General features: G+C 39.1%; 2 protein-coding genes across 2 annotated transcripts; both read right to left on the reverse strand.

Moving 5' to 3' along the window:
- Positions 1–1465: 1465 nt before the first annotated feature.
- lztr1 (leucine zipper like post translational regulator 1) lies at positions 1466–10844 on the reverse strand. The gene is made up of 20 exons (XM_006784212.2): positions 10551–10844; positions 10250–10446; positions 10103–10165; positions 9964–10020; positions 9493–9572; positions 9293–9401; positions 8456–8539; positions 8315–8372; positions 8068–8207; positions 7780–7981; positions 7225–7335; positions 7037–7129; positions 6482–6577; positions 5292–5475; positions 5026–5195; positions 4021–4304; positions 3626–3775; positions 2890–2995; positions 2696–2776; positions 1466–2259 (listed from the first exon to the last, which is right to left on the reverse strand). The coding sequence occupies exons 2-20, from the start codon at positions 10399–10401 to the stop codon at positions 2143–2145; spliced, it is 2337 nt and encodes a 778-aa protein (XP_006784275.1). The 5' UTR covers positions 10402–10446; positions 10551–10844; the 3' UTR covers positions 1466–2142.
- A 2884-nt stretch (positions 10845–13728) lies between these two features.
- gal3st1a (galactose-3-O-sulfotransferase 1a) lies at positions 13729–23678 on the reverse strand. Its single transcript, XM_006784213.3, has 3 exons — positions 22277–23678; positions 15681–15831; positions 13729–15420 (listed from the first exon to the last, which is right to left on the reverse strand). The coding sequence occupies exons 2-3, from the start codon at positions 15806–15808 to the stop codon at positions 14277–14279; spliced, it is 1272 nt and encodes a 423-aa protein (XP_006784276.2). The 5' UTR covers positions 15809–15831; positions 22277–23678; the 3' UTR covers positions 13729–14276.
- Between the last annotated feature and the right edge of the window lie 100 nt (positions 23679–23778).

The raw sequence follows: 23778 nt of genomic DNA on the forward strand, positions 1-23778 counted from the left end.
TCGTACCACTGCATAACAACGGCCATACTGTTTGGTTTCAGTGTTCAATGTCATCCCAGCGAACAACGAACTCTGTATTTAAATGAAACCAGATATGAGCAGAGGGATTCTGGGCCGTGTGTTTGCACAAGTCAACTTGAATGAAACATGAGCAACCTGTGCATGAGGGGAGCATAAAAAAGAAAGACATAAAAGTTACTGTTTCATATGACTGTGAACTTCAGTACAACTTTAAACGTTTCAGCAAAATTAAGTGAGGTATGGTCTTTCATTTTTTATTATATATTATTTGTTTAAGATATTTATTTTGATTTGAAAAATTTCTCAAGTATCTCTACTATGAATAGCACTTTGTGCTCACTGCAGCAATACAAAAGTCCAAAAGAGTCCAGCACTTTGGGAATTCCTCTGTGGGTTGTTACAGATCCTGCAGTACAACTGACAGCTTGTAGAAAACCAATATAATGCCTCTGCATTTAGGACAAACATTTTGTCTTAGTCCCATGAACAAAATTTACTATAAACGTTCAGAAAATACTTTTCTTTTAGTTTTATTGATCTCATACTGGGATTATTAAGGGTGACCTCAGTACATATATAAGAACCTATAACACATATCAAATTAATAATTAAAATTAAACCACTTAATTTAATTTAGATCACGTGAGTAAACCAAAATCGCTGCAGTGCAAAACCTTGCAGATTCAAAAGGAATTCATCCGCTCAAACCAGGGAGTGTTGTCTGAACTTATCATGCATAGATCTGTGGAAACTGAGACCCCTGACGGACATGCTAATTTAATTAAAGGTCAAGGTCTGACCTTCAGCTTTTTCACACTGTGTTTAAGTTGCACTGGCTTTAGTTTGCAACAGTAGTCTGAATTTTAGATTAGCACCAGTAAGGCCAACAAAAATGTCTTTGAATATTTTACTTTAAACATCAGCTGTTTAAAAGTTAAAAATTAAAAATTATACTGCTGGACTGGATGAGGACTGCTGCCCCACTTTAACCCCAAACACTAAAAACAGCAAAACAACCTGCCGGCTGATCCAGTCTAGTATGGTCCCTGCATAAAGCCAGTGAGGAAGGCCAATGCTGTAGTTTTAGGGAAAGCTGACATAATGGAGTTATCGGCTCTTTGCACAGATGGCTGTAGGATTTAAAAGCAGTTTAAAAGTTAGGTTTGGGCTCAAGAATAAAGTCATCTGTTAGAGTCTCTAACAGATGACTTTATTCTTTTTGTGTAGTGTTATCACGAATCTAGAGCCCAGAAGATTCGTGATAACACAACGTGACAATAGCTTCTAAAGAGAGGTTAAATCAATCAATTCTGTGGTTTCAGAAAAACTTCAGTTTTTTGACACATTCCTTTGTGTTTATTGATTAACTGACAAAATGGTTGCGCACAAACTTCAATCATGTTGGTATACTGGTGAATCAGAGCACAGACACAGAACACATGACTCATTCTGTAAGAGATTTATTAAGGCTTCAAGTGCATGATAACAGAATAATATCACTAAATACTAAGTTCAGTATTGTAGGATACACAGATTTTGTTAATGGTAAGAATTATCACAAAGACATGTACCAGCAACAGTACTTAACACAGAGATATAGTATAATTATTTTCATATGATTTGGATTCTTTACTTTACCACAAAAGACATATGTAAATAATACAAACTTAAATCAATAGAGATTTAGATAAATAACCCATTTGACTTTAATAGATGTGATGTTTTATTGAGATGATACATCTGATGAAATTGAATCCATTTCTATTGTCACAATTATGAAATGTTACAGTAACCTGTATATTTATCAAAAAAAAAAAAAAAGCAAAAGCAACAGTGAGCAGAATAATCTCTTTGCAAAAAAGGTCTGTCTGTACAAAATAAATAAAAGCAGAGTTATACATGAAAAGATAATTTTACACTATTTAACAATTCTAGGTACAATCTGGTTCCTTCACTGATTTCATTCCTCGCTGAGATGCAGAGGGACAAACAACAACAACAACAACAGCAACTCGATACAGTGTGGATAAAAGGCATCAGTTGAATGGGGTATGACACATGCAAGGAATGATTAGGTGGAGCAGGGATGTATGGCTTCTGCAAGAGTAGAAAAGAGCCGTCCTAAATATCGGAGCACATCTCGGCACACTGTTTGTCTGATATGTGTGTGGCTAGCGACTCAATGATGTCCAACAACAGCAGCTGGCTGAGAGACCTCAGGTTGGGGAGCTTGGATACCTTTGGGAGGGGAGGAGAACAAAAAAAATGAAAAAAAGAACAGCAAATTAAGATAAGACAATGAGTCAAAAATGGGGAATAAGCAGCACTTGATTGCTCATGCACAACAAAATGAAGATAAAAGATAAAAAGAAGATAAAAGCTTAACAGAAATACAGCAGAGCTAACACTCCAGTGAAGTAAAGTGAAAACTGAGTGCTTCTTTGTTCCTTTGGATAACAAACAATAATCAGAGCGACACCTCATCGCATTGCGATGAGGTGCTTGTACAGCCGGCCAGCCTGTAAACAGTCTCCTCTTCACGCAGAAGATGGAGGGTGATCCACTAAGAGGCCAAAGGTGTCAGTCTCCCGCAAAGAAGAGGGGACTAGAGGGTTAGCTCAGCTGCAGTGAGTGGGCAGCAAACCCCGAGGGCTTCGGATACAAGCCCACCCACCTTGATGAACTGGTGGACAATAATGTGGAGACAGTGCTTCTTCATGTCCAGAGCCTGGGTCTTATCAGCTGCCTCAAGAATCTGAGGGAGGATAGCGAGAGAGAAGTGAGTGAAGAAATGATTTATTTTGTACAAAAGTGAGAGACTGCATTGTCCAATTAGGTCACTGCTCCCCCTGGGAGAAAGCACAATACCTGCAAGACATTCTCCACAGTGACGTTCATCTCGAGATTCTGCTTGCAGTAAGCCTGCAGTCTGTTGTTAGAAAACCCATAGTAATATGGTGCAGCAAACAGATAGCTGTTAATCCAGGGTCAAGGATGTAAACCAAGTTTACCGCAATGAAACTCACGTTAACCAAAAGTAAGTCCGGGTGCTTCGACAACCCATGTGGCTTAATTTTCAAAAAAGCTTCAGTGTGATTTAGAAACTCACTATATGAAACTGCAAATTTAACAACTCCATAACAGAAACATTTTAGGCCTTATTTTGTTTCTGGCATTGACACATTTATGAATTATTTCATTGTGTCCCTGATCTTATCCACTTATAAACCATTTATAAACATTAACCAACACTAATTCTTATCTTAAACATCGCCATCTTCTAACTTAAAGATAAGAAGTTCACACCTTTTTTTTATGTTAAATATTGAGTTCTTTTGTGACGAGCCAGCAGTTTTACTGTTAGTGATACAAACTGTACTTGATACAAATGTCTCTGTAGGAATATGTTGGTTTTTTTAAGGATCTGAACAGAAGAAAAGTATTGAGGTCTCTTTTTAGACAGAAATTAATTAACGAATTATTATTATTTCACAGGCTATCTTTGCCTTCAATTAAGTTACTCATTTCATTTTTATTTATATTTGCAGAAATGTTAACGTTAAAAAAAAAAAACCCCAAAAAACTCTACAATTGAAAAGGATACAGGGAATCCTCTGGAGGCATGTTCACGTCACCATAGTAGATATAACGCAGCATCGACTCAAAGGCCTGCTTACTCGGGACCATCTCACCAATGGATATATTTACTTGACCGTCCACGGGCATGAAGGAGCGGAACATTGCTTCAAAGTAACTGAGGAGTAACAGTATCAAAAGGATAAGTCACATCATTAAGCTGAAATGGACCATGACCAACTGTGATACAACATCAAGCCATTACAGAAAGCAATCAAATCTACTCTAGACTCTAGTAGTAGTAGATCTAGAGGCAACTATCGGCACAGGAGCATAAAATCCACATTAAATCAAATTCAGCTTAAGTAAGGTACCAAAAATACAAAACAAAACAACCCATCCATAAAATCTACGCTGATCTACCTGGACCGAGCTGCTAGTATGGCTTTGTGTGCAGGCCGTGGGTGACCATCTAACAGCAGAATAATGTCACAAAACTCAAAGCCGCTTCCCTCCAGGTAGGCCTTCATGTCCTGCACCAGGGAGGTCCCGATGTCCACAGGCTGGTCAGAGTACACCCTAGGAGGAGGCTGCTGCTTTCGTCGCACAATCTCCACTATCAGGGGAGTGGAGAGATGCTCGAACTCTTTCGTCATGATAACCTGGTTAAAGTGTGACTCCTTAACCACAAAATTAAGGCAATGTTCCTGAAGAAAGACAAAAGATGTTGGTATTAGTGTCATAATAACTAGTACTGTCAAAATTAAAGCGTTAACGCAGATCAAGCTGTCATCACGACTAACACGATAAAAAAAAAATTAACGCATCTGGAGCACAGAATGACTCAAAATCCCTGAAATGTTTCTGTCAACGCATTTTGGGCAGTTTGTCCGCTATACAAATGCATTTGTATAGCGCTTTACTCAGTCCCTAAGGACCCCAAAGCGCTTCACACTACATTCAGTCATTCACCCATTCACACACACATTCACACACTGGCAATGGCAAGCTACGTTGTAGCCACAGCTGCCCTGGGGCGCACTGACAGAGGCGAGGCTGCCGGACACTGGCGCCACCGGGGCCTCTGACCACCACCAGTAGGCAAACATGGGGTTAGTGTCTTGCCCAAGGATGTTTGACATGCAGCCAGGAGGCAGCCTGGGATCGAACCACCGACCTTCTGATTAGTGGCTGACCTGCTCTGCCACCTGAGCTACAGTCATGTTAGCAGGACAGCATCCGTAAACTCTTGTTTGTTTATTTTCCAGACTAAAGTCATATTCATTTCACTTGGCCTCACTCCATCTTTTTACCATGGTCGTCCATGTTCCAGCCCAACAGTTTGAAAATCAGTGAAATTTAGAAACTTTAACCACTAGAGGTCAGTATAAGACGTTTTTCAGCTGTTAACATTTAATCTGGACGTACCTTGAGCTGGTCGAGCTGCAGTTTGTTGGCATTTTCACAGACACTGAGAACATTCTGCAGGTCGACTGATGCTTCAATGTACTGCACACAGAGCTGCTCCAGCCGGGAAAGCTTAAAGCTAAGGGCCAGTTTGTACACATCCATAATCAGGAGAACATCCTGCACATGACCTGTGTAGACAGATACACACAAGAATAAACATTTTCCCTCTCTTTTGCAGCAAGACTGGTAACAACCAAGCGTGAGAAGCATGAGCAGAGTGGTACCTCTGCGAGGGTACTGGATCTTGTCTGTGTAGAGAAACTGCATTAAGACTTCAAAAGGCTGAGCCTCCGCTTCTCTGATGGATACCTCCAGCAGCGGCTGTGTGCCCGATGGCCTGTTGCCTGCTGGCATATCCTTTGGGCCTCCAGCTGCTCCTTCATCCTCACTGCTCTCCTGTTTTGTCTTCTGTAAGACAGTAAAGTATGCAATTATCATTCTGGCTCAGTGAATACACCAGTGACCCATTACTCTTACAAATGCTTATATTATATATCTTGATGCCTCAGACCTACAAGCTTAGATAAATATGTTCATTAAAGCATTAAATGTGCAATATTTATGCTGCCGCACCTTTTCTGTAGTGAAAGCCTCACTGACTTTTCATAAAACTGAAATTTAGAGAATGTAGCTCATCATCCAGTCCATTACATTTCACGGGTTACTGCCCATAAAATGGTAACTGGGACCTTGACTTTGCGCACAATTTGGGTGAAGACCCAATTATGTCAACCTTTAAATTTGATTCAGTTCTGACAAATACTGTAGGACTAGATATTCTTGTGAACTGTGGACCGACGACAGACGCCTCGCCATGGCGGATGAGCTGAAAATGAACTAAAATTATTACATTTGCAGCTTCACTTTGCGCATTAAGTCTGAACTGAGTTAATTTTCTATAAATATGAGTGTCTGAAAAAATACAAGCAATAACTCCTTGATTTTCCCCTTCAACACTATTGTTGGACAAATACCAAACACTAGCCTTTTATTACAGATAATTACCAAATCATTACTCTTTCTTTATGACAATATCGGCACTCTAACCTATTTCAGTGGAGATGGAAACCAACCAATCATGATGTGATCACGACTAATTGTTTCCCCTCCTGCGGTGTTCATTGTTTTAAAAAATTTTTTTAAAAAGGTGTTTCATTTCATGATGCCGCACAGCTTGAAGAGTGCAGGTTGGAGGATGTGGATTCAATTCTAAACTTTTCAGCTTTTTGTGCAGTTTTGAGCCATTTAATATTTGAATTGTGACACAGGTGCTCGAAGTTGTGTCACCATTTCACCGTGTTTCTGATTTCCAAGATGTGGAATCAGCCTGATTTTTCATATTTATAAATATCTTCTGAGATCACTGACAGTCTTGTATGTGTCAGAGGAGATGCACTTGGTGCATTGTCCTAACCTGTCGCTGCCTATCTCGAGCCTGCAGGATTTTCTTCCGCAACCACTGACATCTTGCAGTCACTATGGCGATATGCCCCAAGACTCTCTCTTCACTCTGCAAACAAGACAACAATGAGTCAGACAAGTGGAAAAAAACAACAACAACAACAACAAAAAAAAAAGTTTGGCAGATCATGTGCGAGTCACCATGAATTTCAAGAATTGCCTTTGGGTTTGTGAGCTTTTATGTAGCTTGCAATCACCAGTGTGTGAATGGGTGGATGACTGGATGTGTAAAGCGCTTTGGGGTCCTTAGGGACTAGTAAAGCGCTATACAAATACAGGCCATTTACCATTTTTATTACAAGAAGACAGTTGAGAAAGCTGGGGAAGAGGGCAGGGGGAAGCCATGCAGCAAAGGTGCCTGGGACAGATTTGAACCTAGGCCCATGCAACAACCTCAGAACATACTGGTAACCTACTCAACCCATGTAGTTAAACCGGCACCCCACCTTGAAACTTTAATCAGCACTTTAGAGGCTTGGCTTCCAGTTTTACAGCAATGAAAACTCACCTCGCCCAGAATAAACTCCACATCACAGAACTGACGGTTCTCCCACAGTTTGCCATAATCCTCATGGAGGGTACACTTTGGGTAGCATGAAAACTACAAAAGTGAAAGTTTTAGCAATCAATCTTAAGGCAGGACAGACTTTTTAACTATGGTGGTATATCTCAGCAATGAGGTGATTTGACACCAACCTGGAATCTGTACATCTCCCCACTGCGGACATTGTTGTCCACAGTCCCGCCAAAGATGTACATGGCATCCAGAATCACAGCAGCAGCATGGAAGAGCCTCCCACTGGGCATCTGAGAAAAAACAAAAACAAAAAAATATAGTTTAATTACATATCTGTAAAATTCACCTACATGTGTTTTATATTCCTATCTGGGGTGACACAAAAGGAACACCATACCACTATGATTTACAATAATATAAACTGTCTTGCACAAATTTCAGCAACAAAATGCAGACTGTCTACAGCAACGAAGAATGTAAAGTAAGTAAACTCAAAATGGCTCATCACTCAACAGCCTTTCCAAACATATTGTGTTTGCATTACATAAAGAAATAGTATAATAGATAGGAATGGAGCGTACAGGAACAAAGTGTTCTCGTTTAATAATTTACTGTCCTAATAAATAATATTTGTGATATCATTCATCCACCTCCATATCTACTAACATAGTTCTTTGTGTCAACAAATGAATGATATCACAAACACAATGAACATTTTCCAAATTTTTTCATACCTCACTGTCATGGCTGGGTTGGATCACCTCCCAGGTCTGAGAGTCAACATCATAGCAGTGCAGCTCATTGGGCAGGGTGTTGTCAGCAGCACCTCCAAATACATACAGGTGCCGGTCAAAGGCAACCATAGTGTGTCCATAGCGCCTCTGCGGAGGTGGAGGGGAGCCCCGCAGCAAATGTTCGGTTGGTATACGTGTCCACCTGAGAACATGGGAGTTATGAGTGTCGGGTAATGCTGGTAAATATAGTATAAGTAGCTGAATGCTATAAAAAAGGGTGCTGCTTACATGTGGCCTTGGAACTCAAACTGAAAGAGGTTGTTAGTAATTTTGGCTCCACTCTGTCCAGAAAACACAAACATCTTGTCCCTGCATACGGCGACAGGGAAGTTGCAGCAAGACGGGGGAATTTCACCACTCTGATCGATCTGATGGACACAAAGACACAAAAACAGACGTGAACAATTACCAAGAGTTTCTGAGTCTTTAACTTTAAATGTTGTTCTCTTTTGTTGTGAAAATGAATGAAACATGCCTCTTCCCAGCACGCGTGCTCTCGGTCCTGCAGACTGATGGTCCACATGTCGTTCAACCTATACGTGGGCGAAATAGTCACCAAGGTTATGCACAAAAACAAATACATCTGCAGAAAATGAAATAAAAAATTCATACATACCTGGCATTTCCATCATAACCGGCAAATATCCAGAGTTTATCACTGTAGACTGTGGCCCCATGTGCAGATCTGGCCACTGGCAAGCTGAAACAGAGATGCAGGATTTTTAGGACTAGTTTCACAGACAACACTTAAGTATAGTCCCAGACTAATTTTTTATTTGCCTCTGTACCTCAAAGGGCCTTGCAAAGACTTAAAACAGTTGTAGATTTTGCTTGTCCTGGATTAAACTAAGCAGACTGCAAGACTGAGGATTAGAGATACTATGGGATTAATTTGAACCTTAAATTAATTTTTGAAGGAGGTGGGCTTAACTTTTATCAGCAATTTTGCAAAGAATAGAGGATTTTGGAATTGGGGGGGCTTTCATGCTAGGACATAGTAGAAGGCAACTGTGCACAGTGTGAGGTCCTCCAAAGTTTTAGTTTAGCCAGTAAACATAAAGGCACATGCGAAACCAGCCCACAGTTTTTCCAACATATTTTATCCTCCAGACAACCTAAAGCACGGGTGTTGAACCCCAGGCCCCGAGGGTCGGTGTCCTGGAAGTTTTAGATGTGTCCAACACAGCTGATTTAAATGGCTAAATGACCTCCTCAACATGTCTTGAAGTTCTCCAGAGGCCTGGTAATGAACTAATCATTTGATTCAGATGTGTTGACCCAGAGTGAGATCTAAAACCTGCAGGATACCGGCCCTCGAGGCCTGGAGTTCGACACACCTGACCCTAAAGTATTAAGGGTGGGAACCACGGAGGCAAGATACAATAATATCATGGCACACAATAACAATGACAATGTTTGGTCATTATTAAAAAGAAACGAGTTAATACATTACCTTCCCTCCACTTTCCATTCAGTCCACTGTCCTGTAGCAAACTTGTACTCAAAAAGGTCATTTTTATTTTTCAGGTTTGAATTTGAGTAAATGTCTCCAGTGTAGCCCCCTAGAAAATATCAAAGTTGAACATTACAGAAATGCCACCAGAGTTTAAAATGGATAAAATAAAGGATTTTTATAGATAATGAAGGATTTACCAAATACAAACATGCTGCTGCCATAGACCACAGCTGAGTGGTGGTATCTGGGGGCAGGTGGCGTTCCAGTGGTGAAAGCTCTGTGAATTATAGACATGTGTCAACTTTTATTTTATTATACGGTTAGGATTGTGTATGTTTTATATATACTCTGGCTGATTTGGTGTCTTGTATTGTAATACTTTCAAAAAGTGTCTGAAATAAGCTGATCTTTATGATTACTTTTTAGTGCTCCTTGTTCTGATACTCACTGCATGCACACTATGATGGTCTTAAAATGTAAATGGTAAAATGGTAAATGGGCTGTATTTGTATAACGCTTTACTTAGTCCCTATGGACCCCAAAGCGCTTTACACTACATTCAGTCATCAGTCATAAGTATGTGTTAGTCTGGGTTATTCTGTGGATTGTGATATGTATTGCAACGAAGTAAAATCAAATCAACTGTGGCTGTGAGGCTATAGCCTTACCGACACCAGGAACAGTCCTTCACATCAAAGCGAAGCAGATCATTCAGCATGTTTTTGCTGTTGGGTGACACAGAATTCTCACATACATATAATAATACATATATCTGAAAAATGTCTGCAGAAGTCTTGCAGCCCTTACCCATTATCTCCCCCGAACACATATATTGCATCTCTGTAAGCCACCACAGTGTGCTTGCTGCGCCTGCGTGAAGCCGCATGAAGTTCAGTAAGACCACAGGTATTCAGTTTGAGTGAAGATGCTGCTGCTCATCTGTCCACATCTTACCTTGCACCAACAAACTCATCGCATGGAGGGAGTCTTCTCCAGCGATGAACAGTCTCAAATGGGCCGAAATTAAGTGTCAAATATTCCACGCTGTCAGAGCAGCTGTGGTCGAAATCAACACTCGGAGCCACTTTAGTTGACTTACAGGACATGTTTTTGCTAACTCCCCGGCTCAATCAGATGTCAGGGCCACTCATCTGCAGGGACGTGAACGGTTAACGACGCTGTTAATGCCCCAGCATAAGTGCTAATACTTCTGTCACTACATGTAAATCTGGAGTGACATTGGTACTACTCTTACCCAAGTCTTCTTTGTTAAAGATTAAGGCTGTTGTCCTCCAGAGAACTGTTAGCTACAAAAAAGCTCAGCTAAACCTGGCTAGCTAGCTAGCCTCTAGCTAGTGCTACGCCCCAAAACTAGCAACATGAAGACGAAAACGACAAGTTAACGAACAACGCTAACGTTGCGCTAAAACATCTGGCCAACCGGTTCGATACCTACGATGTCATGATATTACACAGACAAAAAAACAACACCAAGAAATCAAAAGCAGTGGTAAATCCACGCCCCCCACAACCCTGTATGCTGCGGGTACTTCACTTCCTGTAATGTTAAAAAGGCGGAGTCAAAATGCTTTCAGTCCTGTAATCTTGAGTAGTATGTGCACATTTGAAGTTGACATGAAACACTATAGGTATTAACGTTAATTTACACTTTGGAGTCCTACTCTAAAAACCTGTCATAGATTTAGCACCGTCTTCAAAGCTGGAATTTGTTAAAGAGTCTTTGAAATTAAAGATTTTAAAGAACGTTAAGCAAAGAAAGAAAATAAGTAAACTAAAACTAAAAAAGCAGCAGTCACTCATTGCTGCCCCTGGTAGCAGCAATTATTATAGAGATAATTTTAATGCAGTATTATATGCATTAAAATGATCTCTTTTCCCAAGCATATCATGTTTGAATTTACAACATACAGGGTTACCACATGCGCATCACAAAAGCATGATCGGGAATCCTGACATCCATAAGCATGCCTGTATGAGATTGATGTATGCAACAGACAAAAGAAAAAAATATTGTTTTGGCTTGGAAATTATTATTTTACAAAAGAAGAAGACTAATCGATTTTTTTTTCATACACCGAACTTAAACAGGCTCTCTTTCAAGGAAACTAAAACTTTAGTAAGTTATTGGTTCCCACTTGATCACGAGTTAGCTAACATAAACTAACAATCTATTAACAGCAACCAACCAAACAACGCAGTGACCGTCTTTGTTGGGATAAAATAAAACAAACATTCTCTAAAACGTTTAAAGCCTATTTCTTAGATACAGCTTTACACTTTTAAAATCTATGGTACATTTTTAGAGCAGGGCTCCATGGTGTAAATTTGTCTCAACAAATGCAGTGTTTCATGCCCGCTTTGTCGCTCTTGCCTAAAACATGTTTGTCCTATAGCAGCCACCGTAGCTAGCGAATATGCAGTTTAGCTGGAAATCTACATTATAACTTACAATGTAACCGGAAACTCCTTTTAATCTGTGCTGTAACTTTCCACATAACCTGATTTGCGAGTCCCGAGAAATATAACTACAGGTCAGGGCAACACAGTCTGCAGTGACTTGAAAGGCGTGGAAAGTTGGGGTGTGGGGTTAAGATGGGCTTTGGGTTACATTGTAAGTTAGAATTTAGATTTCCCACAGAAGTCTAAACCAAGCTCAAGAAAAAGGCCTCAGTTGAGTGCAATCTGTAGTCTACTAAGTTATAATGTAACTTTAAGCATACTTTATTCTCCCGCCAATATGTCGGTCAGCATGTGTGTTTCTATTTGGACAGGGAGAGAGGTTTTCACCCTCCGCAGACGCACTCCATTCAATTAATCAAGTGGGTTTGATTAGCTTCACTGCTGCTAATAAACCTCTCAATTCCAATAAAGTCAGAAATGAAAGGTGTAATCTTTTAATTATCAATAATGGCACAGTGTAATATGTCAAATGTCGTTCATTTCAGGTTTTATTTGTCAAATTTTAATTCCTGTCAAGGGTTACATATTTTTTTCCATTACAGTACATCCTGGTATGTAAAACCGTAGACTTAACAGTGTTTGTAAGTCTATAACTGTCTTAACACAAATGTTAAGGACATCTCCAAGCAATGAAAACGTATTGTGATCATGCAGTTTTTGTTAAAAACATAACCATCCTCATTGAACTTGTCATGTTTTATTTTTTATTTTACAACAGCAAATCGCATTGGATTTAATTACAATTTTCTAACACTGATCTTCAAAATAAATGCTTTATTAGGTCAGTTTGGAACCACTACAATTTTGAGGCATTATCTGCACCAAATGCTCATTTTAACAGGAAACTTGTTGAAATGTTATTCACCCATCCATAGGCTGATACAATATGGCCATCTATCTTAACCCACCATTTTTAGGAACAGATATTTCTCATTTATTTTCAGAGATGTTGAGACTTCGTGTACATTCATTCAGAATAATCCCAGGGCATTCAACAAAATTAAATGGTTGTTTTAAATAAACAATATTACATTTCATTTTATTCTGAGACTTAGCTTATCATATATTGCTAGTAACAATGGATTATTGTATGGAGGACAAAATCAGGAAATTGCACATTAGCTAAAATCAAATCATTAATAATACAAAACACTAAGAATAAGCAATACTGAATGGAAAGAAATACTGCCTAAATATTATAGGTGAATTTACAAAACTAAAGAGTTAAACAAATGATGAAGAGCATTAACAAAACATAAATTAATGAAATGAAATTGCATTTCTTATAAGTGGTTCTGATAATAAGGCCGTGTAGACATGCGAGTGGTGTTTGACACTCTTGGTCATTGTACATTTAGGTAAGACCTTACTTGACAGACATATGTTTTAGGTTATTTGCCTGCTCTCTACACAAGTCACATCACATTGTCACTTAACTCCCAAAACAACTGGCAAGAGCAACACATTATTGTTGATTATCACTGAGATATAAGCAGCAAACAAAAACGGAACAGTAAAGTTCTCACATGAAGAAAATGCAACATTTATCCTATAAAATTAAGGTATTTTTACTGCTAATTACATCATTTTTAATGGCTCTTTCATTTATTGATTCCTCTGTTGTTATTTATTAAACATATTACATGACAGACATGGAGAAGCACGTTTATAGTTGATAACATTAATGATGATTTGATATAGAATTTGTAGTGATAGGACTCTCAAGTAGACTGATAGCTAATGCCATTCGTTTAAAAAAAAAAAAAAAAAAAAAAAAAAAAATATATATATATATACACACACATACACACATATACACACACACACACACACACACACACACACACATATATATATATATATATATATATATATATATATATATATATATATATATATATATATATATATATATATATATATATATATATATATAAAGAGAGAGAGAGAGATTCACATACTTTTTAAAATCATGACTGATTTTGTCCTCCACAGATAGTAAAGTAGTTGCATATTTTCACATATATTTCAGTCCTTAGTGGGGAATCAGTCACTTAGGAGTGAAATGTTTTGACTTTTTCAGATGAACGTCAAAGACTTCATTTACTTCAAACCAACTGATACTCCTGCCATGTTTTCAAAATAAATATTTCTTATCAATCCATCAACGTGCTTTAGAACATCATTGTGAACTTCATAGTTACGTCAAGTGCTCCATTAGAACAAGCTGACATCTGAGAGTAAGAACAATTAAACGGACTCATAGTGGAGAATACTAAGCCTCGGCTGCATGTAGTAAACTGATTCACTATTTGTAGAGCATAACTTTTTTTTTCTCAAGCTCTCATGATGTACATCACAGTGGACAATCATGTACAATTCAAACAGGCAAAGAGACAGGAAATATGATACGTCATTAACCTCCCATTCTGTCAGCCATGCAGTACTTCTTAATACAGTGTTTCAGATTTAAATTGGCCCCTGTTGCTCACACACTCAGTTACCAGTTAATTATATCTCGGACATGGCCCCACAACTTGGTAATCCAAAGGTTCACCCCAAGCTCTGTTAAGTACTGAATCTCAGGCATTAACATCTTGCGACACAGCTTCCGATGTGCTTTGTCTATATTCTTTTTTAAATTATAGCCCATGATAGACTTCTCTCCGATTGGCTGCCAGGGCTGCATGTCTGTCTCTTGGATGCTGCCAGCATCTACAGCATGGCCACCCTCAATGCAGATAGATGTCATCTCTTTGTTCCTCTTCTTGAGCTCTGCCACATCCGCAGCCATACGCTTCCGCCCGTACATATCTACTTTCTTCCAGAAAGTTTGATTAAAATGCTGGTATAGCTTCCAATCAATAGCATTCCACTCAAGGGCCCTAGCTCTCAGCTCAGGAGTAAATTTAGACACAGTGGATCCCTTACGGATATTGAGCTTAAAGAAGAGCAAATCATCCATCTCCCAGCAGAGGGCATCCTTTAGCAGGATGAGTGATTCCTCAAAGTGTTCCACTAACATGACCAGCTGAAAACGGTCACTGATGAATTTGATTCCTTCTTCCACTTGCGGATCATTCACATCCAGAGAGTTGTCCAGTCCAAAGTCAAAAAACAGCAGATTCTTGAGGTAGTAAGAGTTGAAACTCTCTGGATCAAAGTACTTGTGGGGATCATGTAGGAACTCAGTCAGCTTGTCGTCACCTGGTATCTTCCAAGTAAAAGGCACCAGGCGGCCAAAGTAGTGGAAGGAGGATTCAAAAAGCTCTGCAGGGTCTCGCAGAATGGTGATGTAGGATGTGTCCACAGGCAGCAACTTGGACACTTCAGGTGCATTGAAGCGCATGTGATTACAGATAATATTGAAACACATTCCCGGTCTGTAGTCTTTAACATGGGAGCGCTGGAAAAGAGATGGGTAGAAGAAGTCATTTCTGCTGTCAGGAAAAGCAAATTTGAGCTGGTGTTTCTCTCCAAATCGGAAAAGGATGTTAAGGAAGGTGCTGCTGGCTGTTTTGTGGGTCTTCATGAACATGATATCAACTTTAGGAGCACAGGTGTAGGCAGTGTCTGAATTGTTGATGGTTGGTTTGTGGTGGGACTGTGTTGGACGGTGGGCGCAGGAATAAGGCACCGGAACTCTATATAGAGGAAAAGGAGAACAAACTATAAAGACATATGGGGTTTTGTGGAAATTATCTCTAAATATGATGTGACACAAAATAAACAAAAGCACCAACCCATCGCACTTGTGAAACTAGAAAGAAAATATTTGTTTTTAAAAACAACTTCAGTTTTGCATTTTTTAAACACTTAAATAATTGAATGTGAAATATATTCCTTGCAGACAAATGCAAATTTTACATGAGGGTTTCTACAGAACACATCCACACCATCTTACTCAGGCAGACTGAAGTGGACTTGTGGGGTGGAGAGGCAGTAAACAAGGATCATGCAGCTTGTCAGAAATGTACCCAGGACCAGGCTTTTGCACATGGACCTCCATTGGATTCTTTGCTTGCCAGTCATGGTCCAGCAGAAGAACAGCTCACCTGAAACGCAGAACAAATCTCTTCTTCATCCTCATAATATGAGGTCTGTAAGATGAAATGGGGCCTGATTATTCAAAATCTTGTAGGATCATTCGATTCTGGATTTGACAAAAAGCCAATCAAGAGAATCCAGTAAAGGAGAAATATGCTCTCTCTTTCTAAACCCGGTCAATACTCCTGCTGCAGCATTTTGGATCAACTGGAGGCTTTTCAGGGAGTTTTTAAGACACCCCGATAATAATTAATTACAATTAAAATTGCAATTAAAATAATGACAGTAGTCTATAGTAATAATCAACTTGTTTCTCATCACCACTCTGAGACAGGATATTTTTAATTTGAGAGATATTGTGCAAATGGGAGAAAGCGTCTACATATTTGTTTAATATGCACATCGAGCTACATATTCTGTTCAAAAACAACTCCAAGATTCCTCACAGCGTTACTGGAGACCAAGGCAATGCCATCCAGAGTAAGCATCTAGTTAGACAACGTCTAACCATCTATATAAGATTTTTTGCGCATTGTACAATACAGCATCATGGATAGATAAAGTTGGGTATCATCTGCATAGCAGTGAAAATGTATGCTATGTCTTCTATTGATACTGCCTAAGGGAAGCATGCATAAACAGAAGTGGAACTAACACAAAACCCTGTGGAACTCCATAATTAGCCTTAAGAGGACTCTAAATTTACATCAAAAAAGTCTGTTAGCTAGATATGATTCAAACCACTGCAGCGCAGGACCTTTAATGCCTATGGCATGCTCTAATCACTGTAAAAAAATATTTTTTTTACAGTAATGACAACATGCTCTGATTGCTGTAATAAAATATTATGATCAACAGTATCTAATGTTGCCCTGAGATCCAGCATGATGAGTCCACTATCAGAGGCCATAAGAAGATCATTTGGAACTTTCACTAATGCTTTTTCAGTACTGTGATGAGCTGGAGTTGACTCAGAAAGATCAACTGGAGAAAAAGACTCTAGATAAATATCAATGGTATTGAAAGAAGCTGTACACAATGTAATGTTTTTAAAATGGTCATGAGTAATTTTTTCTCTAATGGATAAATTTTTAGGCAGCACAATAGCAGGGTGGTTAGCCCTGTTGCCTCACGGTGAGAAGGTCCTGGGTTCCACCATCTTCTGCCAGGGTCTTTCTGTGTGGAGTTTGCATGTTCTCCCCGTGTCTGTGTGAGTTACCTCAGGGTACTTTCCCATAGATTTGAATGTGAATGCAAATGGTTGTCTGTCTCTTTGTGTTCACCCTGCAACAAACACCTCTCATCCTACGGTAGCTGGGACAGGCTCCAGCACCCCTGTGACCCTGAATTTGCCAAGTGAAAGAATGGATGGATGGATTTTATTTGTAAAGAAATTCATGAAGTAGTTAAGATTAAAAGAATGCTTGACTCAACAGAGCTCTCACTTTTTGTCAGCCTGGCCACAATGATGAAGAGAAATCTAGAGCTCTTATTTTCTTCATCAGTGAAGACGAGTAAGATGTTCTAGCTTTGTGGAGGGCTTTTGAGCAACAAACTACTTTCCAGGCTAAATCATGATCTTCTAAATTAGCGAGACAACATTTCCTCTCCAGCTTACAAGTTATCTGTTTTAAGGTGTGCATTTGAGAGTTATACAACGGAGTCAAGTTTTTCTAATTTGAGATTCTCTTTTCAGAGGTTCTACAGTATCCAGATTCAAATGCATTGAAGATGTAAAATTATTAACAAGATAATCAGTTCTGTGGGATTAAAGTTCAGGTACCTGCTCTGCACTCTGCTGGCACAAGGCACTGAAGAAGATAAAACTGGGGGAATTATATCTTTAAATTTAGTTACAGCACCTTCAAAAAGACATGTACTGTGATGAAATGTATTCCCCAATTCTGTGTGATCCTTTATTGTAAATTTAAATGTTGGAAAATATCCGACAATAGAGGGTTTTGGGGAAATATTGTTAAATGTTCAGTTTCTGTAGAATAAGTTAGAAGAAGACCTAGAGTGTGGTTAAAGTGGTGGATGGGTTCTTTTACATTTTGAGAGAAGAGGTTAAGTTCAGTATCTACATGTATGTTAAAATCACTCACAATAAATATTTTATTTGAGCACTAAATCAGATAAAAAGTCTGAGTAATCAAATGGAAACTCAGGCTCAGGTGGATGATAGATAATAACAAATAAAAAGTTAGTATTGATTTAAACTAACATAATCATCCTGCTGTAACCAGGTTTCTGTAAGGCATGGGGAATCAGTTTGTTGACAAATGATTAATGCATGTACTAACAAGGACTTAGAAGAGAGAGACCTAACGTTTATTAACTCACATCTCACTGTTTACTCTTTGGTACAGTTGTATGTGATATATTGTTCCTCCTTTGTGATTTTTTTTATGTTTAAATTGTTTTTTGCTGATTTACCATTTGTTTTTGGGGAGGGGGGAGGGGGGGTTGGTGGTCTGGGAGCAGACACAGTCTCTAAGGGGATGGGCTTTTGGGGGTATAGCTGGAAGAAAGAAGCTGCAGAGAGAAATGTAAGCCTGCAACTTTGCTTCCTGGTCTCAACTCTGGATAGTCATGTTTTGGGGAGTTTAATCAATTTGGCCAGATTCATAAAAATGAGAGCTGGTTTATCCAGAGTGGGATGTGTGTCATCTAGGGCTGCCACGATTAGTCGACTAGTCACGATTATGTCGACTATCAAAATCGTCGACGACTGATTTAATAGTCAACACGTTGTTTGAAGCTTTGTAAGATCACAAAAGACGCAGGAATAAGTAGTAGGATTTAAGAGTGTAATAAGGGACTAAAACAGAAGATGGCAGCACTGCATCTTCTTCAAACCCCGAAGAAGAAGAAGCTGTGTCCCAGAATTCATAGCGCAGCCCAGCTCAGTTTCCAACAATGGTGGCAGCTAGTTAGTTTTAATATTACTCTTATTATTGTTTCTGGGTCACAAAATAAACGTTTAACATATTTTCAGGCGAGAATGTAACTGTGTAAACCTCAAATATTTGCTCAGTTTATCAAGACACCACATATTTTCAAAAGCGCTCCGACGTTTTCGGAGACGTCTGTTACCCACCAGCTCGATAGCTAGCCGGGGGCAAGGCTCACTAGAGCCCGTGAGAACACCGGACTCCTGGCAAATCATTTTCAAACCCACCACCGTCTTTTACTACTCAGGTTAAATATATATAAGTCATTTAGATAACTTAAAAATGTTATTGTTTGGCTTTTTTTTTTAGTATTTTTTTTGTTCCTGAGTAAATCGGTTTGGCTGAGATTAAAGTTATAGTTTTTACACAGCTGAACAAATGTCAAGCAGGCAACTAATTATCAGAAGTGTGAGATGCTGGAGAATAAACTCCGGTGTCCCGTTATATTTTAGATAGCAAGGAGTTTATTAAACTTCACTGAAACAATCTGCAAATTTCATTAAAATTTAATAAACTATCATCTTGTCTTTATTTTTAGTTAGCACATACCTTAAACACTTAAAGCTGTAAGCTAATGATAGTTATATAAGAGCAGATGTATGTTTGTGCAGTAAGCTGTACATTTTATGTCCAATGGATGCATGATCTGATTAGTCGACTAATCGCAAAAATAATCGGTGATTAGCCGACTATCAAAATAATCGTTTGTGGCAGCCCTAGTGTCATCTGTCTTAACAAGACCAGGTTTGCCCTAGAAAGTTTCCCAGTTATCTGTAAAACATACATAATTATTTTGGACACCACTCAGACAGTAGGCAAATTAAGAAAAACATGCAGCTAAACACGTCACTACTGGTGCGATTGGGGACCAGAGAAAACTACAGAGTTCGATATTCTTTTGGCAAAGTTACACATTGATTTAATATTAATTTTAGTGACCTTCGATTGACTTAACCAAGTGTCTTTACTGTTGATGTGAATTATAATTTTACAAATTTACGTTTATCTTTAGCCAGGAGTTTTAGGGTTCCCTCAATGTTGCCTGCTCTGGACCCTGGAAGACAATTATCTATGGTTGCTGGTGTCTCTAGCTTCACGTCTCAAAACAGAATCACCAAGCAGAGTTTGTTCCTCAGCGGGTGTGTCGCTGACACAGCATTACAAGAACACTTGAAATGATTGATTTAGATAGTTTCTTGGTTATTTAATTGTAATTTGATTACAGGGATTATAATCTTTGTTCGGTTGTGTGTGCAGAAGTGCACACAAAAGCAAAGTGGAAAAAAAATGCACCACAAAGGCAGGTGAAAGTTGCATTTGTCATTTAGGAAAGGCAGCACTAAATGCGTAGCTTTAACGCTGGTTTTGGTAATGGGAACACTCTGACAGAGGGCAGGAAGAACAGCTATTTTGGTAAAAAAAATAAATAAATAAAAAATCAAAGAAGCTCACTAATAGCAGGTTTACAAACCAGTAATTTTACATGGACAGCAGTGCTATAGTGTGGCCTATAATTTAAGGTGCTAAAGAATATGAACCCACAGGGAAAGGTTACACTTACATAGTTAACCTTGGCTGTCTAGTTTATTTAGACAGAGTTTTACTGAGATTAAGATCTCTTTTTCAACAGAGACCTGTCGAAGAGCAGGCAGGTACAGATCAATAAGTACAATCTTTCAAAATGCTCAGTGAAGTGAATGAAGTCAGTGAATGTAGTTTCACAATTTGTTCCAGCTTGTTCAAATACATAAGCAGCAAAGCATTTCCACCTTTTCCAAGTTGAGTGTGAATAAGCGGTAACATACTACATACTGTATATAATGTAAGTGTATTTAATGAATATTTTAAACAGAAAGAATTTGAACTGTATGAGGAATGACAAAACAAAATATTTGTTTCTCAGCTTCCTGTAAAATAAATAATGCATCAACGCAGAAAGTGATATTGCATTCCCTACTGCAGCCTGCGGTAAGGCGAGCCATCTGCTCACTCAGCTACATAAGTAATGAGTTGAAACTCACCACCTGGAATTTGTGACATTATCTGAACCAGTGTGAACCCAATGCATATACATTCTTTTAATTAAAAATTAACCACAGCTTAGCAAAACATAGTATTCTTTGGTATCAACTTGTCAACCACTAGTGGAATAAGATTGCTTAGAGAGAAAATTACCAAATTAAACTACCCCTTTCCACCCCCAATCCTCAAAAGGTTACAATACAGTTTTGCAGTTTAGTCAAATTTTCAGACTTATATAGTGAAAGAGACCAGGAGAAGAATTAGAAATATAGAAGTACAAGGACTTACAAGAAGTACATATACTTTTGGTAACAGTTGTAGCAGTTATACAGAGCTGACCTCCTTACGGACAGAAGCATTCCGAATGTTTGGAGCTCTCCAACTGGAGAGATTCTCGAATGTTTCAGAGTTGTAGGAGTGTTATGGCCTGGTCTGTAAATGTTCCAGTCAGTTATACAGGCAGGCATGTTGCCAGCATAGGACAGCTCTGTGTTGTGAGAACTAAATTGCCTGTTATGTGCTGCTGCTTCTTCATAGACATGTCATCACTGTGCAACTCTGTTTGAGTTGCCGTTTACATTCTTGGATTACTGGTTCCTCTACCATCACGGCGGCAATTAAACACGGTCCCACACAATAATTTCGTGTCTTCATGAAGTAACAGCATACACAAAAGTTGCTAAAAATTATATTTTTATGCATAATGTAGAAAGATAAACCTATTACAGTGACCCTTCTAATAACAGCTTTAAATTAGGTTACCATTAGAAAATGATCATCTGCGTCCACTCTTTTTCTGATCAAAGGATAACTCCTTAAATATTTTTTCTTTTAGTCATGATTGTAAGTCACACATGGCAGTGTGCGTTTGTCTGTGCTGAACTGAATCTGACAGTGTTTTTGCTCGTTTAGAGAATCCTGACTGTGAAGTACGTCATTGCTTCTTGGTATCCACTATGTCAAGTATTCATCTCTTTTTTGGACTGAGGCCAGCTTTCGATTGAGGTTTAAAGCAGATCTAGTAAAAAGTCCATGAAGAGAAAAGTAACTGTGTTTGAAGTTGGGAATAGATTGTTCGCCTGCAAAGGTGCAGTGAAAACATTTCCCACAATAATATATATATAAATACAAACTCAGTTGTGAGGGTAATGTTTAGATTTTCACTAAAGCTTGATTTATCAAAAATGCACGCCTGGGTAGGATCAACATTAGCAATACTTCACTTACTTTCCTGAATGTTTCCTCATCTATCATGGATCTTGAGCTTTGCATAGCTGGACTACAAAGTTTGTTTTTTTTCTTTCCCCCATTTATATGAGAAGGAATTGAAAAGACAGAGCATAACATTGTTTTAAGAGTAAACATTAAGGGTAACAATGACTAGATTTAGTTGAATCGCTGCATTTCGTGCAAAAACACTGGAGAAAAGGTGTTGGAAAAAAGATTATTGTGAAAAGAGCGGAGAAGAAATTCTTACCCTTATGCGCAAGTCCAAAGACAAACTAGTGGTAATGGTAATTTATTGACAGAATCATTTAGTCCGCCCAGTTCCCAAAAAATTAATACAAGTTCATCTCCCTCTAACGGCTGTCCTTGTATCTTGATTGTGACAAAAACATGCCGCTATAGACCCAGCACGGTCCTGCTGTCCTATCACATGTCCTGTGCTGCGCAGCTCATTCATCTGATTGCTGTTCCTCTTCTCCTTTCTCCCCCTGCCTCTGTACGCACACCTGATGCTTTCAGGCAGCCAGCTGCCTCCCCCCTCAACTTTTGATTCCAAAACTGATCACGCTGAACAAAGCACTGCAGGGAAGCTCATCAAGCCACCTGTGACGTCAGTAATTGTGTCAAGGGACAAGCACTTGCTAGGAAGCGTAAAAGAGGAGGGGTGAGAGGGAGGGAGGTTGAACTGGTGAGGGAGGAGTGAGACTGTACAGTGCCTATTCAGTGTCTACATACAAAAGACCATTGAGTGTAGACACTGGAGTCTGAGCTGCAAGCTGATAGGAGGGGTAGAAAACAGCATAAGAGAAACAAATGTAGAAATCCAGAGCACAAAGACCAAGTGTACTAGTTGATCAAGGCTACCGAGTATGTGTTGTTAAATTTTACACCACAGATCAGATATTTGATATTTATTTCACAACAAACCTGCACATAAGTTTCTCCAGCTTGTATTTACAAAGGATTGATCTTTTAAATCTCCCTTATCTTTATCTGCAATTCATTAACTAAAGGCTATCAACATTTTAACTCTACATACAAGTTATACCACATGGTACCTTCTGATGTGAAACTGCCATCCCAGGCAACCATTTTAGCAGAAAGTGAACATTACTGGAGCGACAAGTCTATCTGGCTTTGTGTACAGATGTTGCAATACGCTGTCAAGATACCGGCCAAAAAACAAAACGAAACAAAAAAACAAACCACACTACACATGAGCTCCATCTTCCTCTAAACTGATTTCTCGGTTCTTGGAAGGCAGACTTGATCTGTGCTGGTCAACCCACATTCATCAAGCTCAGGCACAACACCGTTTTTGTTCAGCGGGGAGTGGTTCTGCCTGTAGGCAAACAGAGTGCCAGGCTGAGACTTGAACTGGGTGGGCTTGTGAGGAATGTAGATTTGGGTCCTAAGCGAGGGATGAGAGGCTGCAGCGAGTGTCAAACTGTGTGAGGAAACCAAGGAGCGGAGGGGTATGATGGGTGTAGCCTTTGCCCTCTGAGATGGTGCTTTGGTCTTGTGGTTCTTCGTCATTACCACCCACTACTTAAGTGTTAACCAATCAGCAAAGAGGTTCAACCGACAGCAGCAGCGTGACCTGAGCCTCTACAGATGTGAAATCTTAAGCCTTGCATTCCAGATTATATTCCGACCTTTTGCCATCTTGTCTGATCCATGCACAGCTTTGAAAAGAGTCAGCTGCCCTAAAGCTACAGCCTCAAGGATAAATAATCATTTTTCAATATGGCG

This window comes from Neolamprologus brichardi, chromosome 12 (genome assembly GCF_056152115.1).
Source record: "Neolamprologus brichardi isolate AB-2024 chromosome 12, ASM5615211v1, whole genome shotgun sequence".
Classification (NCBI taxonomy): Eukaryota; Metazoa; Chordata; class Actinopteri; order Cichliformes; family Cichlidae; genus Neolamprologus; species Neolamprologus brichardi.